The sequence below is a fragment of the Cynoglossus semilaevis genome, chromosome 14, assembly GCF_000523025.1.
Source record: "Cynoglossus semilaevis isolate Cse_v1.0 chromosome 14, Cse_v1.0, whole genome shotgun sequence".
NCBI classification, from domain to species: domain Eukaryota; kingdom Metazoa; phylum Chordata; class Actinopteri; order Pleuronectiformes; family Cynoglossidae; genus Cynoglossus; species Cynoglossus semilaevis.
In genome coordinates this window covers 25,700,714-25,726,156 of record NC_024320.1, presented here as the reverse complement: position 1 = coordinate 25,726,156, position 25,443 = coordinate 25,700,714, and the positions used below count along the sequence as shown (strand labels likewise).

Here is a 25,443-nt window from a genome sequence, read left to right as displayed (position 1 = left end):
AAAACGTATTTTATATGAATATATAAAATATATATATATTTGAGAAGGACCACACAAGGGTTAAAAACATAATTTCCAGAATTTGCCTCTACACTGAACTGATACTATCAATTCTCAAATGATCATGAACTTCCAATTGAATTGTTTTGACAAAAAAGATACTATCAAATCCTTAACTAATCATTTCAACTTAAATTTCCAAATTGCTCCTTCAATAAAAACAACAATTCTGTCAAAGATTAGCACGAGTTATTTCCATCACTTCTTTACTCATTCTACAACCACACACACACACAACTAAGCTACTCACTAAATCCTAATAGAAGAGTCCTATGCACTCCACTAGAGGGAGCCCAAGCATCACCAGTGCAGCCGGATAGTTTTGTCTCAGAACTACTTGTCAAATCTTCTTGACAGGTGGTCTCTTTACTCTCTGTATCACAGAAATGAAGTTCATGTTTATCAAAAGCATTCATTTTGTCAGTGAAAATCATTCTCTAAGTGCTTTGTTTTTTTGGCTACTAAACTCTGTTCCTATTCCTTTCTCTTTACCTTTAAATGTACTAAATGTGGGGACAAATGTTGAATACGACGAATTCATTAATACTTGCTTTTGATTTATATTTATTTCATTTTTACTGCATACGTTTTTTTGGGGGGTTTTTTGTAAGGCTATTTTAAGTTATACCTGACAGACAAAGTGTGTAAATAAAGTTTGCGCAGTAGGGGGCGACAAAAACCACAAAAGTCACAGCAAACTTTTTTCTTTTTTTTTTTTTTAACCAAATATGTGGGTTATCTAAACCAGGGGTGTCAAACTAATTTTCATCAGGAGCCACCTTAGCAATACAGTTCCCCTTGAAGGGCAGGTTGTAAATGGAAGACTGTATAGATCAGGGGTCCCCAAGCCCCGGTCCGCAGTCTAGTACCAGTCAATAGGTAATTTGGTACCAGGACGCAGTGGGACATAGTGAAAAAATGTACTTAATTTTTACTAATTTACTTTATTCAAAGAAAATCTAGTCATATCTATTGACTTTCTTTATTTAAAAATATTCTGGCAATATTTTTAAAACAACAGGTCATTCAGACTCTGATACAAACTGAATAAAGTCTAAAAGATGTTTTATTTTGAAAATTTAACGATCCTTCAATGCTCTCTGCTATGCTGCCTGGCTAATCTTTTTTGACAACTTATTTAATAACATTTTGCAGGGGGGAGGCACGGTGAGGTACCGAGGGGGCGTGAGGGGATTCCAATGGAATATGGCGCGCTGGACAACGTGTATCACCGCTGTTGTGCTTGAATTATAGTCCCTAGGTGGCAGCAACTCTTACAGTGGTTTGTACAGATACAGATATACTGTACATGTTATCAGGTTCTCAGTAGTATTTCGCCTCAAATGGTTATTATATAAGGACTTAGAAAAAATTCAACAAAGGAACAGCCTCTTGGAACCTATTGTGTTTGTAAGAGCGGACTTTAACTTTAAGATGAATATTTAAGTTTAAGCATATATATATTATCAGGATCAGGAATGAGGTCATTAGAGGAACAACACAGACAGGAAGGTTTGGAGAAAAAGCTAGAGAAGCCAGATTGAGATGGTTTGGACATGTGCAGAGGAGGGACAGTGGATACATTGGTAGAAGAATGTTAGAGATGGAGCTACCAGGTTGGAGAAAAGAGGAGATATATGGATGCAGTGAGGGAGGACATGGAGATAGTTGGAGTCAGAGTAGAAGATGCAGAGAACAGGGAGAGATGGAAATCAGTGATCTGCTGTGGCAACCCCTGAAACAAAGGGACAAAGCCAAAAGAAAAAGAAGAAGCATATATATACTGTATATACATATATATATATATTTCTCTTTCTGAGAGGGAAAACAAACATTGAATTGAATGAGAGCAAACACAGCAAAGATGGATGCTCTTTCACCTGAACCTGTCAGCAGGAGCATACTGAGGCTATCTGACTGTAGCATCTTCACAGCTTCCATTCATACAGTGCACCTGAGCTGCAGCACATCCTGGCTCTCAGATCTGGTGTCGGCCTTGAATGTCAGCCAGGAACTCAGTTGTCCTTCCCATTCTTCCCGGTGACAGGTGGAAAGACAAACCCATGGAAACGGGACATTGTAGCAGTGTATTTTCTGAGCCTTTTTTTAAACCACAACATTGTGTTGGTGGGCCCCGGGCGCTCTCCTGATTATCAGGGGGATATTACTGCATGTGAGAGCTGACTCTGAGCTACTGGTGCCATTTGAATGCTCTTCTCCATTTCACTAACAGGAAAATATACAATTACTATGACTAATGATAGTTCACTTGACATGGATATCAGTTTTATGGAGCTAATATTTATTACACAGCGCTGACAGGCTGTGGATTAATAGGGCAAAAAATAGGAGTATTGGTACTTAAAATCCTTGAAAGTGCTTGAATTTGGCTAAAGGACAAAAAAACTTAGCTCACTGTCTAACCTTTAGTTATTTCTGTAGTTAGCTTATCGTTTTATGCTCACAGTTGTGGAAAAGTATATTTATATATAAACAACTATTATCGTTCAAATCTTCAATTCAGAATGGGTCACAACGGTGGCTGTACTATTTCAAGTACATTTTATTTTAATATACTGTAAATACAAAAGACAATAACAAAGCATTTTATGTGCAAATGTACAAACAAAAACCAGGATTATATTACATATTTAGGCTATAAACAAAAACAAAAATCTTTGTTCAGAGTTACTCATTCCATACAAAAATATGAATGTCTCATATAAATTATTGCACTATGCAGTTGCAGTGCATTAAAGATTGCCATCACCATTTTTTAAAGTGAAGTGTTCACCTGATTCAGGAAGTCAGATTGTGGAAGAAATTTCCAAGAAACACAGAAACAAAAAAATATGGCACTGTTTCTCCCCCATAGTTTTCACTGGTTTGTTTCTTTCCCTTTTGTCTTTGGTACCTTTTCTCTAAAGAAAAAAACCTTCTCCGGGTCACGGAGCACCATCTTTATAAATTAACAATGTACCTGAAATCGGTTGTGTTGCAGGTGAAATGTGTGTATAAATATGTGTTAATACAGTATTTTGGACAGTGTGTCTGTGGACTGATCCTAGAGTTCATGGTGTATTGCTGGTTGAAGGCCACGGAAGATTCTGCTCCTGGTTTCCCTAACAAAAAAGAAAATACAATTCCAGTAGGGATGCACGATTCAATCAATAACCAATAATTTCCTGATCTTCATGGCCAATACTGATGATTTAATAACCCATTTTTTTTGAGAAACAATGACCTTCATATGACCTTTTGCTTATGTTGACCTGAGGATTAAAAACGCTGAGGGCTGTAGGTGAGACCAGAATAAAAAAAATAAAAATAATAATGCATCTTAAAGTTTGGCAGCACTGAAATAAATGTATTAAATAAAATCATCATCAACATTTTAAATTTCTATCGAAATTTAGGAGAAGGCAATTAAGTCTATAATTTTATTATTTAGTGTTTTGGCCATTTTTACTTTCGCTGGGGAATACCTTTCTAGATCTCTCCTTTTAGCTTCCGTGCTAGCTGCTGCGTCAACAGATACAGCTACTTCATAATCACTTAGTAAAGCTCTTTTGTGATGGTGAGCTTTCAAACTTTATAAGATTTGTTGTGTAGAAACTGGTACACCCTCAAAGTTTCAGCTGAGGACAGGTAAACTGTCCAACACAGCGAAAACGTCCAGACATGGTTGTGTTAGCTACGGTTAGCTGTTTTTAGCTCTTTGGCTAATGGCTCTGCTTTGGCTCTCTCAGTGTAGGAAACCTTGCTGCATTTACCGGACAATTGATATATTTGGATTACATTATCTGCAGACAGTTGATCAGATTGGATCTTTTCATGAATCCCTAATTTCCAGTTGTAATTTGTTGGCACCTGGTCCTCCAAGTTTTGTCGATTAAATAAGACTAATTCCAGTTTGGTCCCTGTCATAGAAGTTTACGACCCCGCGTGAAAGGTCTCGTCCAGTCACCTGCACAACATCGGTCTCTGTGGTCAGAGCAGCGTCTCTGTGGTGAACACCACAGCTGCCCTCATTGAGTCAGATTATAAAAAAGGGTGGGCCACTCGTCCGTTCAAGGCTGCGCTACTATATATATATTCTCCTGGAAGAGCCTTCAGTCTGAGTCTGGAGCTCACAGCCAGCCTCATAAGTGTCTCTTCATGTGTAAAGCGAGGTGGTCTGACCTTGAGAAGGCCCGGTCGCATTTTTGACACTGAAACGGTCGGTGGCCCGTGTGCTTCCTGTAGTGGCGAGTCAGCTCGTCAGAACGTGCGAACTTCCAGCCACAGCCCTCCCAGTCGCAGTGGTACGGTTTCTCCCCTTCGATGGAAACACAACAAACACAGAGTTGTTAGTGTCGGCCACTCAGGTTCAGAACCCTTCCCCACCGACAGGAGACATGTCCGTCCTGTCCCACAGCCCAAGGACAAAGACCAAACTAATTATCCCAGAGTTTGTATTTGAGCAGGGATTAGTCTCAACCTGTTCACCTGCACCTGCCAAACCAGCCCACAGCTCCAATCATGTTTTTTAAATTCTTAACTACTCTGGAAAACTTTAAAATGTTCTGCACACAACAAATACCTCATAGGCTTTAAACTGTTTCAGACTAATTAACTTGATCATCTGTGCTACTATCATAGCTTATAAGCTATAACATTTTACATATTGATTCACTGAGGCAACATTTAGGTTAAAAAAATTGTAATAAATACTATTTTATTTTGTCATTATTAAAACACTTAATTTCTTTTTTTTGCCCTTTAACATTTTTCCATTACCCACATTTTTTAGCTAAAGTTCTGTCTACATTGATCACTTTCACTTTTTCCCAACTGGTTATTTATTTATTTCCCCTTTTTGTTGTTCTCAGTTACTTATTGATTGCCCTAGTTTTTATCTATATTTTGGCTTTAGTCTCCTTTGTTATTTTTAAGACATTTTACTTATTTTCTTTGGATGATGATATCATTATTTTAGGCCAAAAAGTTAGATATTTTTCTGTTGATTTTTTTTTTTTTTGACTAAATGTACCATTTTGTTCTTAACGTTTTTCTTCCCTTTTACCTATGTGTCTATGTATATTAATGGCTAAGCTTAACTTAAAAGGCTAATCTTCTTTTAACTATTTTTTTATTGCACTTGAAGTCGTACTTATGCCCTGGCCTATGCTACATTTCTCACCCTGTGCAGTCACAGCCGTCAGCCTGAACAGCAGGTCACTTTATATTTGTATTTGAAAGAGAATTATTCGTTGGCAGACACTCACCTGTGTGTGTGCGGTGATGTGCCTTGAGGTGGGAGCTCTTCGTGTACGTTTTCCCACAGCCAACGTAGTCACAGGTGTGCGTGGCCACTCTCTTCCTCGGCCATGAGCGACGTCCACGTTTGGGCTTGGGTTCCTCTGGCAAACACTCGCCGCTGGAGATCATCAGAAGTCGTACTTATGCCCTGGCCTATGCTACATTTCTCACCCTGTGCAGTCACAGCCGTCAGCCTGAACAGCAGGTCACTTTATATTTGTATTTGAAAGAGAATTATTCGTTGGCAGACACTCACCTGTGTGTGTGCGGTGATGTGCCTTGAGGTGGGAGCTCTTCGTGTACGTTTTCCCACAGCCAACGTAGTCACAGGTGTGCGTGGCCACTCTCTTCCTCGGCCATGAGCGACGTCCACGTTTGGGCTTGGGTTCCTCTGGCAAACACTCGCCACTGGAGATCATCAGCGTCTCTGCAGGTTTACAAAAAAAAACCCGGATTTAGAGTTTTTTGTTTCTAATTGTACAACAAGAATGTAGTGAGAAATATACTCAAATATGATTTGGGTTAAAGCTTGGATTGGAGGACAAGACAAAGTTTGTTTAAAAGTCGGCAGAAGAGAAGAGCCCTGAACTGGAAAGGCTTGAAGCTGAGTAAACATCGGCTTCACACCTTAAACATGCAAACACCTTATAGGCCATGAAAGACTTCATGGTTTCATACTGTCAGTGAAGACACTGTGACTTTGACTGTAGTTAAAGGTTAAAGAAGACTTGAATAAACTGACTGTTGTCTTAGCTCCTTGGCCACGCGGTGACCTAGTGTCTGGTGCAGTCACCTTACAGCTAGAAGATCACAGGTTTTATCTGTGAGGAAGTTGATATGTGCTGTGTTTGGTGTGTTTCCTTCAGGGTTGGTCCAGTGTCCTCTCCCTTTTTCAAATACCTTAACCAAGAACTCCAACTACAACTCCTACGTGTCTGCTTTTAATCTATATTTTTGGAGTGGAGTCATTACAGCAAGGGTCTACATTTTAATTCATTTTTTTAAATAAAAAAAAAAAGCCTTTCGTGTTGCAGCTCAAACTGGGATTGAGGACAGCTGGAATCAAACCCAGAATCCTGCACGAGAAGCTGCAATCCTACTACTGCCCAAACTGGGATTGAGGACAGCTGGAATCCAACCCAGAATCCTTTGCACGAGAAGCCGCAATCCTACTACTGCCATTGTAGTTTGTCTCACAGATTTCAATTACAATATTAAAGAAAATGAATACAGGACAGTGAGTAATGAAAACAGGAAGTTGCTCTGACCTTGGTACTGCATGGAGGACGGCTGTGGGTAGGGGCTGTAGCCCTGTGGTGAGCCGTGGTGGTATCCTTGTGGAGTCAGAGGGATCTGAGGGTGAGGGTGTCCCAACACCTGGTGCTCCCGGGTCAATGGATGATCTGGAGAAAGGGAAGAGGACGAGGACAACCTGCCGCCTGTCATGGATCTCCCTCCGCCGGGGAATCCGTGTAGATCTAGATGAGCCGGACGCTGCTGCTGCTGCTGCTGCTGCTGCTGAGGCTGAGGCTGAGGCTGAGGCTGGCTCCCCCTGCTGTGGGAGTTGACAGCAGCCAGGTGGAGGTCCATGGGCTGCGAGATGGTGCAGTTACTGGGATTCTCCTGCTTTATTCTGTGGCAGGTGAAGGGAGGTGAGGCACGTGAAGGAGTCGACTCGGACACGGGGTTAACGCAGGCCTTGCTCACGTTCACGCCTTGGCTGTACTCTCCCATGTCTATCGATGTCTTGACCACAAACTTGCCGTGGAGAGAGGTGGGATGGAGGTAGGCTGTGTCCAGCTCCGGCCTCATGAGCTCTGCCACAAAGCCTCCAGACGGGGAAACGTCACTGATGTCTGGTATGGTGTACAGAAGCTCGCTGGCTGTGCCCTGAGGGGAAGGGAGGGGGTAGGAAGAGGAGAAAGAGCCTGGAGAAGGAGATAAGGTCTGACCAGACGTGCACGCCATGGCCTCCTCCTGTTGCTGCTGCTGCTGCTGCTGTTGTTGCTGCTGTTGCTGGAGGAGTGAATTGGACAGAATGAAGTCGTAATCTAAGTCCAGATCTGGCTCTGTGTCTTTCTTGGACATGCTGGGGCTGGTGGTGCTGGTGGCAGTGGGATGGTCTGGGTCGTGGCAATTGCTTCCTGTTGGCACACTGGGTCTCCTAAGAAGGGCCAACTCCTCCTTCCATCTCTGTCAGAGAAAAGAGAGAGAGAGGTATTATTGAAAGTGTAGCTGTAAATCTCTAAGTAAAAAAAAAAAAATCACTGACACGATTCAACGTTCCCTTATAACAGACTGTGATGGATTTATGACAAGTTTGTATTGAAAGCAGCCCCTGTTAGATTCAGAGGTACAAGTGAAGGTTAATGCCTTAAAGAGGTGGAAGAATCTGGGTCAATAATGCAGAGCGATTATTCAGAGGTGTCCTTGACGTGGAACACTACGGAGAATACAAACCAGTCAGGTTCTCGAAAACAATAGAAGAAGATTATTGAAGGCTTTGGTTTCCAGTTGTTACTGAGTACACTCACGTTACATTATAAAAACGACTGCAGTTCTAGACATGCATGTTCTACGTTTACCAAATGTACCACAACAGAGAGGACGAACTTTGAGTTGTTATTTTTGCTTTCATGAAGATAATGAAACTTCTCAGGTTGATGTCTAGTCCCACGGCGCCCACCTGTGGTTTGAACACCTAACATTTCTATCCCCCCCCCCCCCCCTGTCCCCCTCCCCTTTCCTCTCGCAGCCTCCCCCTCCACTAGTGCGGCTCCTGTCATCACCTCCTGTTGCTGCTGCTGCTGCTGCTGCTGCTGTTGTTGCTGCTGTTGCTGGAGGAGTGAATTGGACAGAATGAAGTCGTAATCTAAGTCCAGATCTGGCTCTGTGTCTTTCTTGGACATGCTGGGGCTGGTGGTGCTGGTGGCAGTGGGATGGTCTGGGTCGTGGCAATTGCTTCCTGTTGGCACACTGGGTCTCCTAAGAAGGGCCAACTCCTCCTTCCATCTCTGTCAGAGAAAAGAGAGAGAGAGGTATTATTGAAAGTGTAGCTGTAAATCTCTAAGTAAAAAAAAAAAAATCACTGACACGATTCAACGTTCCCTTATAACAGACTGTGATGGATTTATGACAAGTTTGTATTGAAAGCAGCCCCTGTTAGATTCAGAGGTACAAGTGAAGGTTAATGCCTTAAAGAGGTGGAAGAATCTGGGTCAATAATGCAGAGCGATTATTCAGAGGTGTCCTTGACGTGGAACACTACGGAGAATACAAACCAGTCAGGTTCTCGAAAACAATAGAAGAAGATTATTGAAGGCTTTGGTTTCCAGTTGTTACTGAGTACACTCACGTTACATTATAAAAACGACTGCAGTTCTAGACATGCATGTTCTACGTTTACCAAATGTACCACAACAGAGAGGACGAACTTTGAGTTGTTATTTTTGCTTTCATGAAGATAATGAAACTTCTCAGGTTGATGTCTAGTCCCACGGCGCCCACCTGTGGTTTGAACACCTAACATTTCTATAATCAATCCTCCATACGGATGGAGCAGTGACCCTCCACTACTGTATGTGCAGTACAGGATATAAAATAGTGTTAGAAAGAAGGATAGAACTTAATTAATCCCTCAAGAGGTCGCTTTGGAAATTCATTGTATATTAAACTGTGTTGAGTGTCATGTAAACACGTTGTTATTTATATATGTCACATGTATCTATGTTTTTATTTTTTTTCTCGTGCAAAATAGAGAAAAACTATCAACCCATCTGCAGTACCTACACTGACCACATAGAGATTACGGACCCTTTGTTGAAAACAATAAATAACAGAGCAGTGAGGGTCGACAGCCTTCAGCGTCTGAATAAACTTGAATTTGTTGGTGTTGTTTCTAATAAAGTCTTGTGTCAAACCATTCTGTCCACCTTTAACACATCAACAAAAAAAAAACACCTTCAGATCTGTCACTGACTGTAGTCAACATAGTTTTACACAGTCAGAGTCTGGTCTACACACCAAAAAAAAACAATCAACACTGGTGAGAATCAGTAGGGATGAGGGAGAAACATGGAGCCGAGTCTGTGTCAGCTCACTCTGACTCAGGGTGAGACCAGAGAAAGTGAAAGCAACACAGCACATGGTGGAACTGACTCACGTATTGCATGACAAAAATAAATATATATTTCAAGAGATATACATTTAAAAAAAAAAAAAAGAACACAGCCTAGTTTTCATTTTACTACTTAATACTTTTTATAGTCACTGGGGGAGCTAACGGGGGAGGACGGGCTACACACTGGACAGTCTGACGGTCCATCACAGGGTTGAATACAGTATTCATTCTTCCATGTGTCTTTTTGTGGTCTCTAATTATTAACTAAATGTGAATTTTTATAAATATTAAATTATAGAATATAATTTCCTCAACACAATATCAATAGACATTAGGGCCAAATTTTGCCTTTGCTCTGACCGTAGTTGGACCCCAGACCTTATTTTAGGTGTGTTAAATACACACAAATCAACTTTTATCAACAAATTCAACTTGACTCCATCAAGGACTATACGTGTATATATATATATATATATATAATATATAACAAAAATGTTTGACACGAAATAATGAAAAAGATAACTGATAGATCATTTAGTTTAAAAATGATTTGATCATTTGACCAAACAAATAGTCATTTCTCATTAGTTACTCAGTATTCGTGTGAGTGTCTGATGAATTCAAACAGATTTCAGCTTCTCAAACTCAGATCAGAAATGACAAATCAAGTTCTTCAATAGAACGATTATATTTTATGGCCGCTACATTGTTTTGTAATTCATTCATTTGTGTTCTCTGAATTCAGCTTCTCTAATGTTTCTACACATTTATGGCTCCTGAACCATAAACTTTCAGGCTGTGGACAAAAACAGGACCTTTAAAGATTTTGATGTTTCGCAGCTCATTACCTGACCTTTTCCATCATCTTCTAGAAAAAGTAATTATCTTAAAATAAAAATAAAACAAATAAAGTCGGCCCTCATCTAGATGACAATAACTGGTTAAAGTAGCACTTGAGCAACAGCCAGAAGTAAACAGTGCACGCCCCGTGGTGTCAAACACACACTTGCTTGTGTGTATCCCTGTTTTTCTAACCTATTCACTGGCACTGTTGCTGATATCTTTAGAACCTATAGTCCAACAAATGTGTCATTGTTCATGATATGAACCAAACCAAAAGTTCCACTCAAGTTAAATGTACGCGTTAATTGTAATTAACCTATGGTTCAACCTAAACTGCTCTGTATGGTTAGGGTTGGAACTGAACGTTGACATTGTTTTCACACTGGATTGATTCGTAAGTGTCTGATTGTTTTTTATTTGCTTCATAAAAAACAAAAATGGTGGAAAATGTGATTTTTTTTTTGTCTCTGTTTCTAAAACTGTCAAATGGTTTGGTTTTCCACCGAAAACCAAAGAAATTCAGTTTATAGTTTTAGAGGCAGAGATAAAAAGTCAGCTCTAAACACAGTAAAACACAGTTGTGTCTGTTTTGGTAGTTTATTTCTCATTAACGTGTCAACTAATGGTTGAGGTTGAACTACATCAACCATTAAATAATCCTGAAAAGAATTTATGAGCAGAGTTATGTTTTTGTCTGTGTGTCTGTGTGTGTGTGTGTGTGTGTGTTTCCCAGCAGTTCTAAAACAGTCTGTATTTTGTTTTTTGGGGGTTAAGGAGGTTTGTTAATAGCGTGTTATTGCTGTAGTACTACGACCGTAGTTAGACGGTATACATGAAAGACATGAATGCAACAGTACTGAGGAGAACATGTGTTTGTCTATATCAGTCATGGGCAACCTTTATAAACCTTTTATAAACAACCTTTTTTAAACGATGTAGCCATCAAAAAATATTTCATCGTTCAAGCAGTGACCAGCACAAAACATTTTTGAAAATAAAATAAAAATAAGATAAAATGCATTAAATGACTCACTTTTAGTTTTGCTTGAAAGAATGCAAAATATTTTTCTAAATGATAACATGTAACACAGTGGCTTTATTCTTTTAAAAAAAATCCAGATTTTTAATCTTAGCACTATAAGAAAACAGTCAGTTTGTGAACTATTTCTTCTATACAATTATTGAAATAAATAATAAATGATTATTTTAAACTATTATTGAATAAATGCTACTTATATATAAAGGGTTTTTTTATGCATGTACAACTAGAGTGCCTTCATGTACCTCCAAGGGTACACGCACCCCCACTTGAGAACCAACAGTCTACGTAACAGGAGCACAGGTGGACACCAGCCTCCAGTCTCGTGATACTCACTGGGTTGGCACTTCCTAAGGCTTTGCTCTTCAGAGTGGGTCCGCTGGCAAAGGTGGAGATGGATGGCAGCAGTGTTCCACCTAAAGCCATCTCCACGTCATTGAGAGGCTTCCTGGAGTCGGAGAGAAAACGACGAGCTGGTAAATCCTGCTGGGGAGAAGATCCTGGAGCAGCTGCAGCAGCCTGGGGTAGTCCATGCGTGGAGGAGATGTTCATCAGAGAGAAGGTTCTGCACGTCCACACCTCATCTGTGGGGTCCGCTCAGAGGATCTTCTCCGTCTTCTTCTTCGTCTGTTGAAAACTTTTGTTATTCCCGGGAGTGACTTTGGAATCGGCCGGTCTGTGGTTACAGCAGGCTCCAGGACATGGTGTTGTGCTCCAGACAGCCAACACTGACTTTCTTTTAATTTTAATTTAAAGCTATATACGTTTTTTTTTTCTTAAAGTTAAATTCAAAGTTATCAGTTTTCCTCCTACTCTGACAGAGGGCAGAGAGAAGCGTCGTCTGGAGCGGCTTCGGGGGAATCCCTGTCCCTGTGCTGCTCACGCACTGACCGGCAGCCTGAAGTGAAAGAGGCGCGTCAGAGGAGGAATCCTTAAAACACTGGACACGCCCACGTCGCCTAGCAACCAACAGAGAAAACATCACGTGGTTTTACACAGCGAAAGAGACTCAGGGAGAGAGAGAGAAAGAGAGAGAGAGAGAGAGAGAGAGAGGTTTGTTTGTATTCATAGCAACGGCACCTCTGCTGACTGCTGCTGTGAATGTAGGTGAACGAGAAAAGAGAGTGAGTGACGTGGGAACACGGCGCTGACTTTTATTCGATCATTGCTGCAGGCAAATGTTACACCTGCATGGAAAATTTGAAAGTCATTACATGCAATTGGGAAAATATAAACAAAAAAGAATACACGTTTTAAAAGAAAGAGTTTGCCAAAGCCATCTACTTAGCTACCAGGCACCGGAAGAATACTGTAGTGTTTGTTTATCAGCAGTAGCCGTGCCCTCTGCAGCTATTTTCTCTTTTTTTCAATGTTCCCCTGCTCTTTGTGCAAACATTTGGTGAGAATGTTTACTACTTTGGGCAACTCGAATCTTACCAATTTCTTAAAAACGCAAAGAAGACGACGAAGGAAGAGGAAAAACATCAACATTGTCTGTGGCAATATCTCGACCAGGATCAACATCTTATAAATAAATCAGCTGCTCTTAAAGTTTCTGTAAAAGACAGTGAGTAGTTTCCCCTGTGTGTCATTTAGGTTTTATATATTCAATCGTTCTTATCACAATTCCGAAAGTCCATGTGACGTAAATACATAATACTGGTTAGGATTTGGAGAGCAAAAAAAAAAAAAAAAAATCTCAGGGAAAGCTTAAATAAGCTGTGGAAATATAGAAACTTAATTATAATTATATACGTACTGTATATATAAACACAATATATACATATATATATTGACTTTCGTCGTAAAACTTAGCTGTAAACAAGGGAGGAATAATATTAATATACAGCTGATAGACTTGTCTTTTCACACTGTGAATTTAACTATGTTAATAAAATAGCAACTTACAAATATATGTATACACTAGACTTACCAGACAAATGCATTTTATTGCATTGTCTGTAATAAAACAGACACGTACGTTTCCTGTCATTTGATTAAAGCCAGTGTACGGTCCAGTCCCTCTGTATGGGAATGGATGGATGGGATCACAGGATTCCACAGCTTTGTGCGGTGTTGAGTTTGACTTGGGTTCAGTCAGTGTTTGCTCAGAGTCAGCGAGCTAACACAAACCTCTCTATCCTACATAATTAGACACATAAACTCAAGACTTCAGTGCGAGAGCAAACAAAGCGCTCGCTGCTGATCCTGCTGCATCAGGATCTTGTCCGTTAGGTAAGTCAACAAACAAGCCGTCGCTCCAACGAGACACATGCACGGATGCTGTACGCTGGTGCCTTCAATCCGGGGTTGAACCTGAATCAAGTCGTGTTGTCTTGGCTGGGCAAACATTAACTGGTGGGAAGAATCTACGCAACAATGCCATGAGAGCTCTGTCAATTGAAATCATATCCTGTTAGGGAAACCACAATTTATTGGTGAGTGTATTTACCGTAGGACACTAACTTGAGTCCAAACACTGACTTGTGAAGGCCCGTCGACTCAGTTTTGCCCTGGCAAAGTGAAGGCTGATGAAGGAAAACCCATCGTGTTTGCACTGTGTCTCTTGTTCCAGGGTGAAGACCTGTTTCCTTTTGCACAATGGCAGCTGTGTCATTATAACCATAATCTTTATGGCTGGAGACAATGCTTCTGAAAATGATCCCCCGAAAACAAAGGTTGAACTTTGACAGGTGAGGTGCTTTGCGTCGCCGTAACGACAGAGCGAGGAGTGAAGAGATAAAGGAGGAAGAAGACGACACCACTGTGTGTGAGCTTCTCCTGACACAATGATGTTGTGCTGATTTAGTTACTCACACCAAAGCGTATGTATGGAATCTGTTCATGCAGAATCCACTGTGTTTACTTTCAAATGCTGTGTTTTGATTAGTACTGATTACTGAAGCTGAAACTGATTACATTTCAGTTTTTTTTTGTTTGTTTACAGTGAATCTGTAGAACCGTTCCAAAAATGACATTAGCGTTAAAGAGGTAGATTCTATTTGTTTAGATTCACTGATGCTAAAGTATGCTAACGCCTCTCTTTAACAATAGTGGAGATTTTAATTAATAGTCATACAATTACACTGCGGGTTATACAGTATATGTATTACTTTCTAACATGATCTCCCCATTAGTAATGTCAGATTAGCCTGGGATGGGTTTGTGAATAAATATTACCCACGAAATATCATGAAATTTAAAGTACAAATACTTAAACTTGATTCACTTCAAAAGCATTAAAGTTAAGAGCTAATTGTTATTTTAAAATCACTGCAATATAGCTACAAAACAGTAGCAAAAAAGCTTGAAGTAAGCCAATAAAAAGTCATAATAAAAATAGCTGCATATCAGCTAAAGAAATGTAAACACACCTTCAAAATGTTTAACAAAGAAAGCCTACAAATACCTACTGTTAAATGACATTTTTTTGTTGAGCAATAGTTGGAATTTTCCCCTAAACGGTAGCCAAAACTATGGCAACTAACTGAAGTAGATAAAGGTGAGCCAAAGGGATAGGCAAATATGTAAAGGTTAGCAAATGTAGCAGTTGAGGCCCATTAGCTGTGTCTTCAGTAAGTGCCACAGCGGTGTCACTGGTGGAACATGTTGCATTAAAGGCACTGGCAGCATAACTGTGAGCTGATGTTGTTGTATCAACAGTGCTGGCTCACCTGACACTTTGGTGAGGAACAATTTTCCTGTCAAAATGTTTCCTGATGAAGTTTCTTCCTGTCATGCCGTAGATCAAACATCCGTCAGGGCTTCTTTGAAACAGCTACTCTCTAAAAGGAACTCACAGCCACCGTTCTTGGCTTTGCCGGGAGTTTCGATCGATCCTACATTCACACATCTTTGATGCAACCGCAGCAACGCTGAGAAAGTGAAAAGAAAGGTTATGCTTACAGTCAAACCAAGAACAAACAGTCTTTAATGGAGCCATGCAGCTGTGAACACTGATATTGTGTAAATAAAGTGTGAACTATAAAGGAACTGAGCTGCACACTATTGGTTTTTTTCAACGTTGGTGTGCATGAGTGACACCACTTCCCGACCGGTGAGTCTCAGTCAAGTTCTGCCTGCTGGAAAGACTCCAAGTGAATATGAGTACCAGCTAATCATAAGTGCAGATACTGAGGTTTTCAGTACTCTGTTCCAGATGCTGCTCACTAATTAAAAAATAGCTTTCATTCCTTCTTTAATTCTTGAAAGCTGACTCAAGCTTTTTTTTATTCTGCTGCACTTCAGTTCCCTTCTGCTCACATTAACTCTAATACAGTTCTAATGTAAAGAAGTAAAGAGCTGTGTTATTAGTTTACAGTTTTAAATCTAAATGGACAACTTCACTAGTGTAGTACACGTAACCGAGTACAACATGTCTCCTGCTACTATTGCATGCTAATGTTTGGCGCTAAACTACTCAGTCAACACTAACAGATTAAACTAATTAAAGACAACTGTTAAGTATGAAATTGAAGAACAGGAATGTCAAGGTGGTAAAAAGGTAAATGTTAATTTGAACATTTCGGGGGGGAAAGAGGATTTTTGAATTCATGCGATTTCAGCAGATATACTGTACCTAGCTAACGTTAATTCATTTGATCAGGTATTTCCAATGTTTGGCCAAAATGTAGGAAAGAGCTCCACCTACTGCCTGACTCCCAAACCTAATGGGAACAGGTGGGTCAAGAAGCTGAAGCAGAGACAATGACCATATAGTGGTAGATAATGAATAGTAGCAAATATTATTATTTAGAATGTTATTTTATTAAATATTATTTTTAATATTATCTACTATGAAAAAAACTGCAGTCATCCTCACGTCTGACATTTATTTTTTTAATAAACATTTTATTTCAGTAACAACACTCTTTACAGAGGCACAACCATCACCAGCGTTTAGTTTTTCAGATGGCTCACGTGACGAGAGGAGGTCATTTCTACTCCAACTTTCTGCATGCTCCACTTGCATAGCACAGTCCACGGGTCATAATGATTTGCTGGCTTATCAGTACTTGCGGCTTCTGTGGCGATATCTGATACACCATCTGCTGGGGTGAGGATGGAAGTGTGTGGAGATGCAGGTGCAGGCAGCTCTGCATCGACCGTATCCACCGCAACCACAGCTTTTTCCTGGATTGCAGCGGGAGAGCTCTGAAGATCAGTGTGAAGCTGCGAGGATCTTTGGTTGAAGGAGATGGAGCCTTTATCCAAAGGCTGCATCGTCGCTCTTTCTTCTATCATTGAAGCAACTAATTGAGCTACACAGGCTTCACTGGTGGCTTTGCGGAGTCTGCGCTGTCTGGTCACCCGTCGCAGCAGAGCTGCTTTGGAATCAAGGACTTCCTGTCGCCTCCTCTGGAGTCTTTCTTGCGCAGCCTGAATCTCTGCGCACTCCTTAGCGGTCCACACCTCCTCTGCGTCGATTAAAGCTTCCTCCTCCAGTTGTTTAGCTGCTTCTGCAAACTCAATTTGCTGGATCTTATTCTCTATTAGGGCAACTTGAGTAGTGCCAAGGGCCCAGATGACATGAGGAGGCAACAAGGACTTAAATGACCGACACAAGGCCTCACTCGACTGTGAGCACTCTGACGCTACATCTGAAGGACCTCTGCTGGGTTCCTTTGGCTGCTCTGTGGTACCAGTGGCTAGAAGACCCTGCAGGGGAAGATAGATGACCTCATATTCAGCCAAATCCACCAGAGGGGGGCATTCCTTTCTCGGCTGTTGAATCTGTAGTTCCTCACTGACCAGAGTTGGTGAGTCCATAGTATGTATGAACCAGAACTGGAATATTGTGAGACAAAGATGATCTGGTTCCTATGCCCATGGATCAACTGACTCTGGTCAGAGAATCATAATAATGAACTTACTGGCTACTAGGGGCGAAGAAAAGAATTACAAAGGATTAAGGTCCACAACAAAGTGGAAACGAAAGGAACAAAAGGATTCAAAACCAGAACATCTTTCATACAGTAAGGAATAGAATCGAGGATCAAGAGTGATGTCATAAAACACTAAAGGATTATTTCACCATCACCAGGTAGAAATAACCCTACGGTCGCCAACAACCCTGATGAGGATTACAAGGGGAGTAGATGTTTGAATGAATAGAAATGTGATGCATTGAGTGAAGAACGAGTTTGACCCAAGAAAGAAAGACGAAGAAGGAAGAGTATGACAGGGACGGCAAAAATACAACAACAGAAACCTGGTTAATTGAAGATAAAAAAGTAAGAAAAACAGGATGGAAAAATGAGTGAATGTGGAACCAGTTCAACTGTTTTTTATATGAATTGTGGGGTTTTTTTTCTTCAGTTATTCAGTCATTTTAGTCTTTCCCTCTTTTTCCCTGTTCTCTCAATCCGACCAAAAGACAGCAAACGCTTTGTTTAAAATACATCTTCTACCCTTGAAAGTCATAATGCAGCCAACAACACAGAGCATGTGACGCAGAACAAATATGCCATGGCTGGTAACTGGAATTAATACATTGCTTGTGGTCAATTCTATTACAAAATGATTAGATATTTGTTTTCGCTGCGGCCATGATGTTGGCGAGCAGAGCTGTGTGACGGCTTGTTAATGGACACAGAGCTGTACCAGCAAATACTGAGGTTTTACCAACTGGTTATTTCTGTTGGTGATTTTCCACGGGTGTAGAAGTGTTATCTGTAGACAGGGTGGTGGTCGCGGTCGTGCTGCAGTGGCTGAGTGAAGAGTGAAAGGTTCATGAGTGGAAGTAAAAAGAAAGAGAAGTCAGCAGAATAGACACAGAGAAGGAAAGGAGGGAGCTCCTGCCGGGCGGCAGGCTGTCCAGCCTCTGCCTGCCCTGGGATTCCTCGGCAGCCTTAAATATGCCAGTTATTTTTAACCAGCGACGTAACAGAGCCCAGCGCCGGCCCCTCTCTTACAATATTTCCTTTCTGTCAGGAGGGGAAATGGATGGGAGCCACACTTCCTGGTCACATGGTGCAATCCAGGCAGCCAAATATTGGACTCACAGGAGGGGAAGCAAAGGAGAGAAAATAGTTGGGTGCCTTATACTCACTCCGGCCCACACATTCACTCCGCGCCTTCTCCCCCCAGAGTTTAACCCTCTCGGCTGCTCTGCTGCTCTATTCGTCTACATCAGATGGTCACACATCAGGGCCAGGGCAGGGATGGGTGTTTACGAGCAGCGCAGGAAACCAGAGTGTGCATACAGCACATCGGCCGTCATCAGGGAGCAGGGAAGGCCCTGTGACGTCAGACCAGAGACCTGCCAGGATTAGAAGCCTCTAAAAAGAAGAGAGCTTGAAAGTGGACAGAGCTGGAGAGAATGTGCTTCTCTGTCCGTCTGACAGCGGAGAATCAGGGACTTCCCATGAGCTCACCTTGGTGACACACGGGGAACTTGGACAAGTCTGCATCTACGTACGTTGGATGTGACAGATTTGGCGCCAGTATAATGTCATAAACTGCACTGACTGATTTGGTCTCTACTGTTACATTCACAACAGAGGAGGGGTGAGCATTTCCCCACCGTTTCAAATCACTTTTAATCTGATTTCAAACTAAAGTTTAATTCCTGTGGAGTTTTAAACCAGTTGACCGTCTGTAGAAAAAAAGGTCACCAATATTTGTTTACCATACTGCAGCATCTGTCGGCTATAAAAAAAATCTTTAAAACTACAAGCTGAAACCGATCACGTGAAATATTGCAGCACGTCCGACTTCCATCGTGTATTTTTTTATGTACTCCATCTAATCAGCAACTGCGTATGACGCACGTGTTTCACCCGTGAAGAGGTCGTTTTCTTTTTCTTGTAAGGTTTCCATGATTTTGCCCACCGCTGTATCTGTTGCTCATAAAGTATTTTCCAGACGATTGCGAGACTCGCAGAACAATCAAATCTAAAACCAAAGAGCTTTCAGTCACACTTGTACCATAAAAGCTGAGAGCGCAGTCCGTCACTGAACCCAGACCACATCTTTACAGTGTTACAAGGGTTCCTATAGAAACAAAGTATTAAAAGTTTTTGTTTTTTTTAATTATTCCTGCCTGTAACAGACTCCTGCTGCACAGCAATTATAGCAATCAGCAGTCTTCTTAAACCGTCAAGAGTGGCTCTGGCTCTGGTTCAGAGGCAGCTCGTAGGTCGTCTTATCCTCTGAATGCCCTGCTGTAAAACCGTGGCTGTCGCATTTTCACAACACTTGATTAAATCTTTATGTTCATGAGGCACATTGGAATCTGAGATGATGTGATAAAGGCTTAGCGGTTTCTGAGTTTAGTGATTTACATGACTTGTATCATCACCCTCTTTTTCAGGCATCAATTCGGAGTTCTCCTGCAGATGTAGTTGGAGCTTAATTTGAACGAAAACACAAAATAACCAACACATTCTCTGTTGATGATCTCCAGATTTTCCTAAATGAGTGAAGGTCCGGAGATAAGGCATTTGGCATTGTGATATGCTGAAATTCATGCAGTAATTGTTGTCAGATTTCAGGACAGTACGGGCCTCTGCGTTCCTCTGAAGGTGTGGACTCTCCCGTTTTACCCCTGGGAGCAGTGGAGAGTGTGTCACCTTTTCCATGGATCAAGTCCTGGACTGACTCTGAAAACATGGCACAAGTATTCAGGGATGTTAAAATTACAATAGTAATCCTGAACATCAGCACGTACAGGCTGTGCAGAAAGAGATCGTCTTACTTGGATACTCCCTTCATTAAAACCAGGGAAGTCCTCATAAATTCTCCATGCAATACGAGAGAAAAAACATAAATATCAACTGCCCAGTGATAAGAAGCTGAGAATATACAGGACCAGAGACAAGAAAGTCAAATGTTAGCCAATTGGGACAGTCAAACGGGACACGTTGACTTTTGACGATTGACACGTTAGATACCTTTAGAACCTTCTAGACAAAACTGTAAGCTACATTTTTTACTTAAAATTTTAGCTATTTATTTTCTTACGCCTTTGCCAGTTTCTCAGTTTGAATTTTGCCATCCTCCAGGAGGTATTTCTGATACAATACCGGCTCAGTTTAATTCATATCTGGTTTACCAGCTATCTTTTTTTTTTTATTGGCTACAGATGCAATTATTTACACTTATTGTACATTTATCTAACTCTGACTTGAGGATTTGCTGTATTTGCTAATATTTAGGCTAACTTTAACTTGTTAGCTTCTAAAATGTATTGTAGCTTTTAGCATTTCCTTTTTTTGTTATAATACCTTCAGATCTCGCAAGCATTCAGTATTTAGTTGTGTTTTCTATTCATACTTGATCAAAATGATAGAGCCTTCAATACTGCAGTTCATTTCTTAATGCCTTGATCTACCTGTTTTCTCTTTGATGATGTAAATAATCCAGTTCCATAATGAAAATATTCACTGTTTTTTCCTACTAATACACAAAAAAAACCTGGCCAGGTTTTAAAACCTTGTGCCCAGACCAAATCAGAAATGGCAACCTGTGGTAACTTTAATCAAAATACAAATCATTTCAGACTGATTCTCTCCACTGGAATGCTGAGAAAAGAACAATACTTGACAAGCCCAATTTAGCTAAGTGATAGCTTCTCCAGACTGACGTTTTATTGACATCATGTTGAGTGTAATTGAGGAGGGGGGGTTTTAGTAACTTAAACCAGATGGGCCACCGGCTCATGAACTGCTCGCTCCACACAAGCTATACTCTCTTTTTTGGCTCGATCCCCTGCTTAAATATGAAATAAAATGTCATAAAACTGGCCTTTTTTGTCAAATTGAAATAAATTGTACGAACTTGAAACCATGCCATTTATCATAGACCATTGAAACTGGCAAAGGAAAATAAGTGGTAACGATTATTATATTTGCACGCTGAACTGAATGCATTAAACATCCAATTTTCTTTTTTGCACAAAGAGCTAAGATATATACTAATGAATGGCACTGAAGGGAAAGATTTGACATTGTGGGAAAAACGCTCATTAGGTTTTCTTGCCATGAGTAAGGAGTAAAGATTAATGGTAGTGTTTTGTACATGTACATGTAGCTGGGGACATGGGGGACATGCTCCAGGCTTAGCTTCAGCCAAATTCACACTGTTAGACTTTCAGGAGTTTCAGGATCATCTGCCGGCCTTTGAAAGTTGATGTAAAATCAAAGTAAGGAAGGCATTTTTTTCTTTTTTTTTTTTTGCATTTTTTTTTAAAAAAATAAAATGCTTCTATTTTGTCATTCCTTGAAACAAGTGTTGCTTATTTTAGGGCCAAGTAATTTAATAAGAATTGGACTTCAAACGGTGGCGCTTTGCCCCAGAGGCAATGTCTCTGTCGTTGGTGTGGAACCCCAGGGTTCACCTCCTGGGCAAGTTCGAATCCCGGTTAGGGCGGTTGGTACCTTCCAGTGGACTCACCACCTGCAGGAAGGATTAGGTGATTTGGGTGGCGACTGCTGCCCCTGCGACCTGGTAACGGATAGGCAGATGAAAATGGATGGATGGATGGATGGACTTCAAACGGCCCACGTCCAGTGGTAAATAGATTAAGGTTGTTATCGGAGGGGCAGGCTTGAATCTGGCTGTGGTTGTGGTGTGTTGAGCAAGCACCAAAATTCCCTCGCTCACTAAGCTTTCAGGAAGCAATGGTTTAAATGCAGAAGTCGATTTTCATTTTCTGTATTTGTTACAATGACTATGATACTGTCTGAGTCTTCTTTTAAAAGTTATCAATAATAAAAATCAAGAAGCAACTATGAAAACATGACAGTTTATCCAATCAGTGTCCACTCCACAGAAGCCAATCAGAGCCGAGCTTTTATGGGTATGAGAACATATACACAACAGTAACAAGAATAAAGAGTTGTTTCTAAATTAACTAGTCATAGTAAGTGAAACGTTAACAAACAGTAGATGTTTAATAATTTCAGGACATTTATAGAAAGTAGAGCTGGCCGTCTGAGAGCAATCAGCACCGTGACGTTCACCGAAAATGCATCCGACTGCTGAGACTGTTGATTAGACACATGGATTTAATGAGTCTGCAAAGAAAACTGGCTGCTACAAGTAGGTTAAATTAGTAGGTTCACGTGGGTTTTTTTTAGAGCCAAAATAGGAGAAATGCCACGTCAGCAACACACCGCTCAGTTACAGACTTTAAAAAGGAAAGACATCAGAGACGGTCTGATTAAATCCAAACTGAGATCAGTGGTACTGTTGCTTCGAAAGTGTTCGACAACGAGCTTGTAAAAGTTTAGTTATGTCATGACAGAACAGTTCCACAGAATCCAATAAGATTACAGTTGGGACGTGGAACACTTCAGTACGGCCGGTGTTAGCACCTTGAATAGTTCATTTGTCGCCCAGAGATGTCAGGTTTCTAAAAATCTTCCAACGCCTGTATCGTGACGTTTGGTCATTTTTGGACCATCGCCTCATTTGCTTGTCACGCCCCTGGTGGCCTCAAACAGAACCTGCCACCTTTATTTTTAATGCATTTGCTGAAAGGACATAAATCAGTTCACTGATGATATATGATAACATGTGATGCCTGTTAAATGACTTGTCTCATTTTTCAGCTACTGGCTTAAGAACAATGTAATACTGTATGAATACAATAGCCAGAGACAGAGGGCTTTTTAGCTGCTGGCTGACAGTGAGGTGAAGTGTTTACCAGAATCAACAGCTATCAAGTTCACCCGCTGAGAGATACAGTCATAGATCATCTTCTCTGTGTTTCAGGTCACTTTTATTTCCTTGTTTGTCATTTTTTTATTGTGTGTGTGTGAGTTTATTGTGAGTAAAGAGTGAACTGAGAAGAAGCAGATCAAAGACTGTCATTGTGAGCAGGGCTGGCTAAATTGGAAGGCAGAAATACCAGTAACAAATAGTAAATCATGCAGTACTGGAGCTGTTGTTTGCCAATTCCTGCACACGCTTAGATTAGGAGAGCAAGTCAAAAAGTTCTTTCAGGCGTGTCTGACAGAGTTTTATCATTATCTTTTATTATCTTTGTCAAACATGAGTTGTTTTTTTTTATTAAATTATTTTCATTAAATCTTTGCAACAGGTATTGATCTAACTCCGTATGAATCTTTTCTGAGTCAATGAGTCTTTGATCTAACTCCGTATGAATCTTTTCTTTCATGAAACTCAATTTCAGGCCTGAGTCCAGCCTGCAAAGAAACAGGATGTGAGCCCTGGAATTACAAAAAGAAGGAATTCTCAGATTGAAACATCAACTTTCAAAAGTGTTCAGACCGACATGAAGGATCAGTAGAGAAAGTTTTTAATTTACATTAATAAAGTGTTGCTTTTTTTGGGGGGGTTGGGGTTCAATTGTCTTAGAACTTTTTGACTCACCACCAGTATCTGTGGTTAATGAATGTTTTATTGTTATTGTCTGACTTTATAATGTTGTGAATACAGTATATACTCTGCTGTGTGTAGTTTAATGTGCTCTCCCCTCTCCGTCCTCCCACCCTGACTCTTTAAGACTCTACAGTCCACTGTGTGACTCACTCACAGGCTGTGCTTCTCACTGAATGACCTCGTTGCCCTCTGTTGGTTTATAGAACTTGGGGCTTAAGTGGACGCTGTCCAGCTTGTTGACCGCGTGTGTGTGTGTTAGTTTTTATTAGGCCCTGGGGACTAATTTTGGTTTCAAACCATTTGTGTGAGGACATTTTGACATTGTGAGAGTATTTTAAGAGGTTCTTCCTGAGAGTAAGGACTCTGGTTTTGAGATTTAAGATTAAAGCTTAAACTGCAGGTCGAGAACGAGTTTGTCTTGGTTTCACACAGAATGAAAGAATGTAAAAGTCATGGAAAAATACAGCACGTGTCTAATGCCAGACGTATGACAATTATTGACATGTATCTGTGCCCCAATATACAATGCATGATGAATATTTCCAAAATGACAAAAACAAACCATAGATTGACGACTTTATCGCATTACTGATAATTGAACTGTTCTTTCTATCTATAATGGTAGTTAGCTGACAGTAGTGGCAGACCTAAGTGACTATAACCAATCTTGACAGCGATTGGTTAATATGACGTATCAAGCAAATCAAACACCAAAGGTTTCAATCACACACATGGTCCTGATTTCTGTTTATTTGTAACTTGCTTTGAAGTTTAGTAATGTCATAATTTAATAATGTCTGTAAATTTTAGTTAGTTGGGATGAATAAAGGACTTGATGAAACACCACTGTTTGGCTTTACAACATAAAACTATTCACAAAAAAAGGATTTTAAAAGAAAGTACAAACACTATAAAACACAGTCCAAAGAGTTTAGTTAAACAACTGCACTTCTTTTGGAGTCTCAACTGAGGAACGAAATGTCTTTCAAGCTCCAAGAAGAAGTCCAGTTGCTTACAACTAAACTCTTTGGATAACATGACCTGGATGAATGAGAATCTTCACGGACATTTAAAACACAGTATTTACTACAGTCCAAAACCATGGTCCAGTCCAAAACCACGGTCCAGTCCAAAACCATGGTCCAGTCCAAAACCATGGTCCCCTACTACAATAGACCATAAGCAAAGATTTCAAGTTACAGATCCTTCTGGAGCCAACTGAGAAGTTTTAAGACAATTCTTAAAAAATGATCAAACATCAATGTTATTTCTCTGAATATAAGTCCTAATACCTTGAGAACTGAACGAGGGGACAATTTGCAGGCGTCCAAGTGAGACGCTGGAGATTTAGTTTGGAGTTAGGATTAGAATTAGGGTCCGATTAAAGTGAAATAGTAATAATAGCTGAGGTCAGCGTTAGGGGCTATGAAATACATAATGTCTGTGTGGAAACAAAAACAAAAATCTGTGTGTGTGTTTGACGTGTGTGGATGTATGGATTTATTCCATTACCACACAATGCCATGCTACAGTATGTATGCCCGCACACATGCATGGCAGACATGAGCTCCATTGGTACCAGGGAAAATATGATGCCGAACACACAGCTGTGGTCAAGCCTGGACATATCATGGAAACATAAAGAAAACCAGGGAGACGTGTGTAGGCAAACATCAGCGTCTAAGTGTATGTGCGTACAGGCTCCTGCGTTCCTCCACTCTGTACGCAGAGA

The 25,443-nt window shown here is 40.6% G+C and overlaps 2 protein-coding genes across 2 annotated transcripts in view; both read right to left on the bottom strand.

The window, feature by feature from the left end:
- Positions 1-2,579: 2,579 nt before the first annotated feature.
- On the bottom strand, positions 2,580-14,443 carry klf4 (Kruppel like factor 4). Its single transcript, XM_008326098.3, has 4 exons — positions 11,700-14,443; positions 6,630-7,554; positions 5,618-5,788; positions 2,580-4,378 (listed from the first exon to the last, which is right to left on the bottom strand). Exons 1-4 carry the CDS (start codon positions 11,913-11,915, stop codon positions 4,203-4,205), a joined length of 1,488 nt encoding a protein of 495 aa, XP_008324320.1. The 5' UTR covers positions 11,916-14,443; the 3' UTR covers positions 2,580-4,202.
- A 1,754-nt stretch (positions 14,444-16,197) lies between these two features.
- LOC112488023 (uncharacterized) overlaps positions 16,198-25,443 on the bottom strand; it is a 52,596-nt gene continuing 43,350 nt past the window's right edge. Inside the window, exon 3 of the mRNA XM_025062063.1 lies at positions 16,198-17,021. Coding sequence (XP_024917831.1) covers positions 16,263-17,021 — 759 coding nt within the window. The 3' untranslated portion in view covers positions 16,198-16,262. The remainder of the gene's footprint in view (positions 17,022-25,443) is intronic.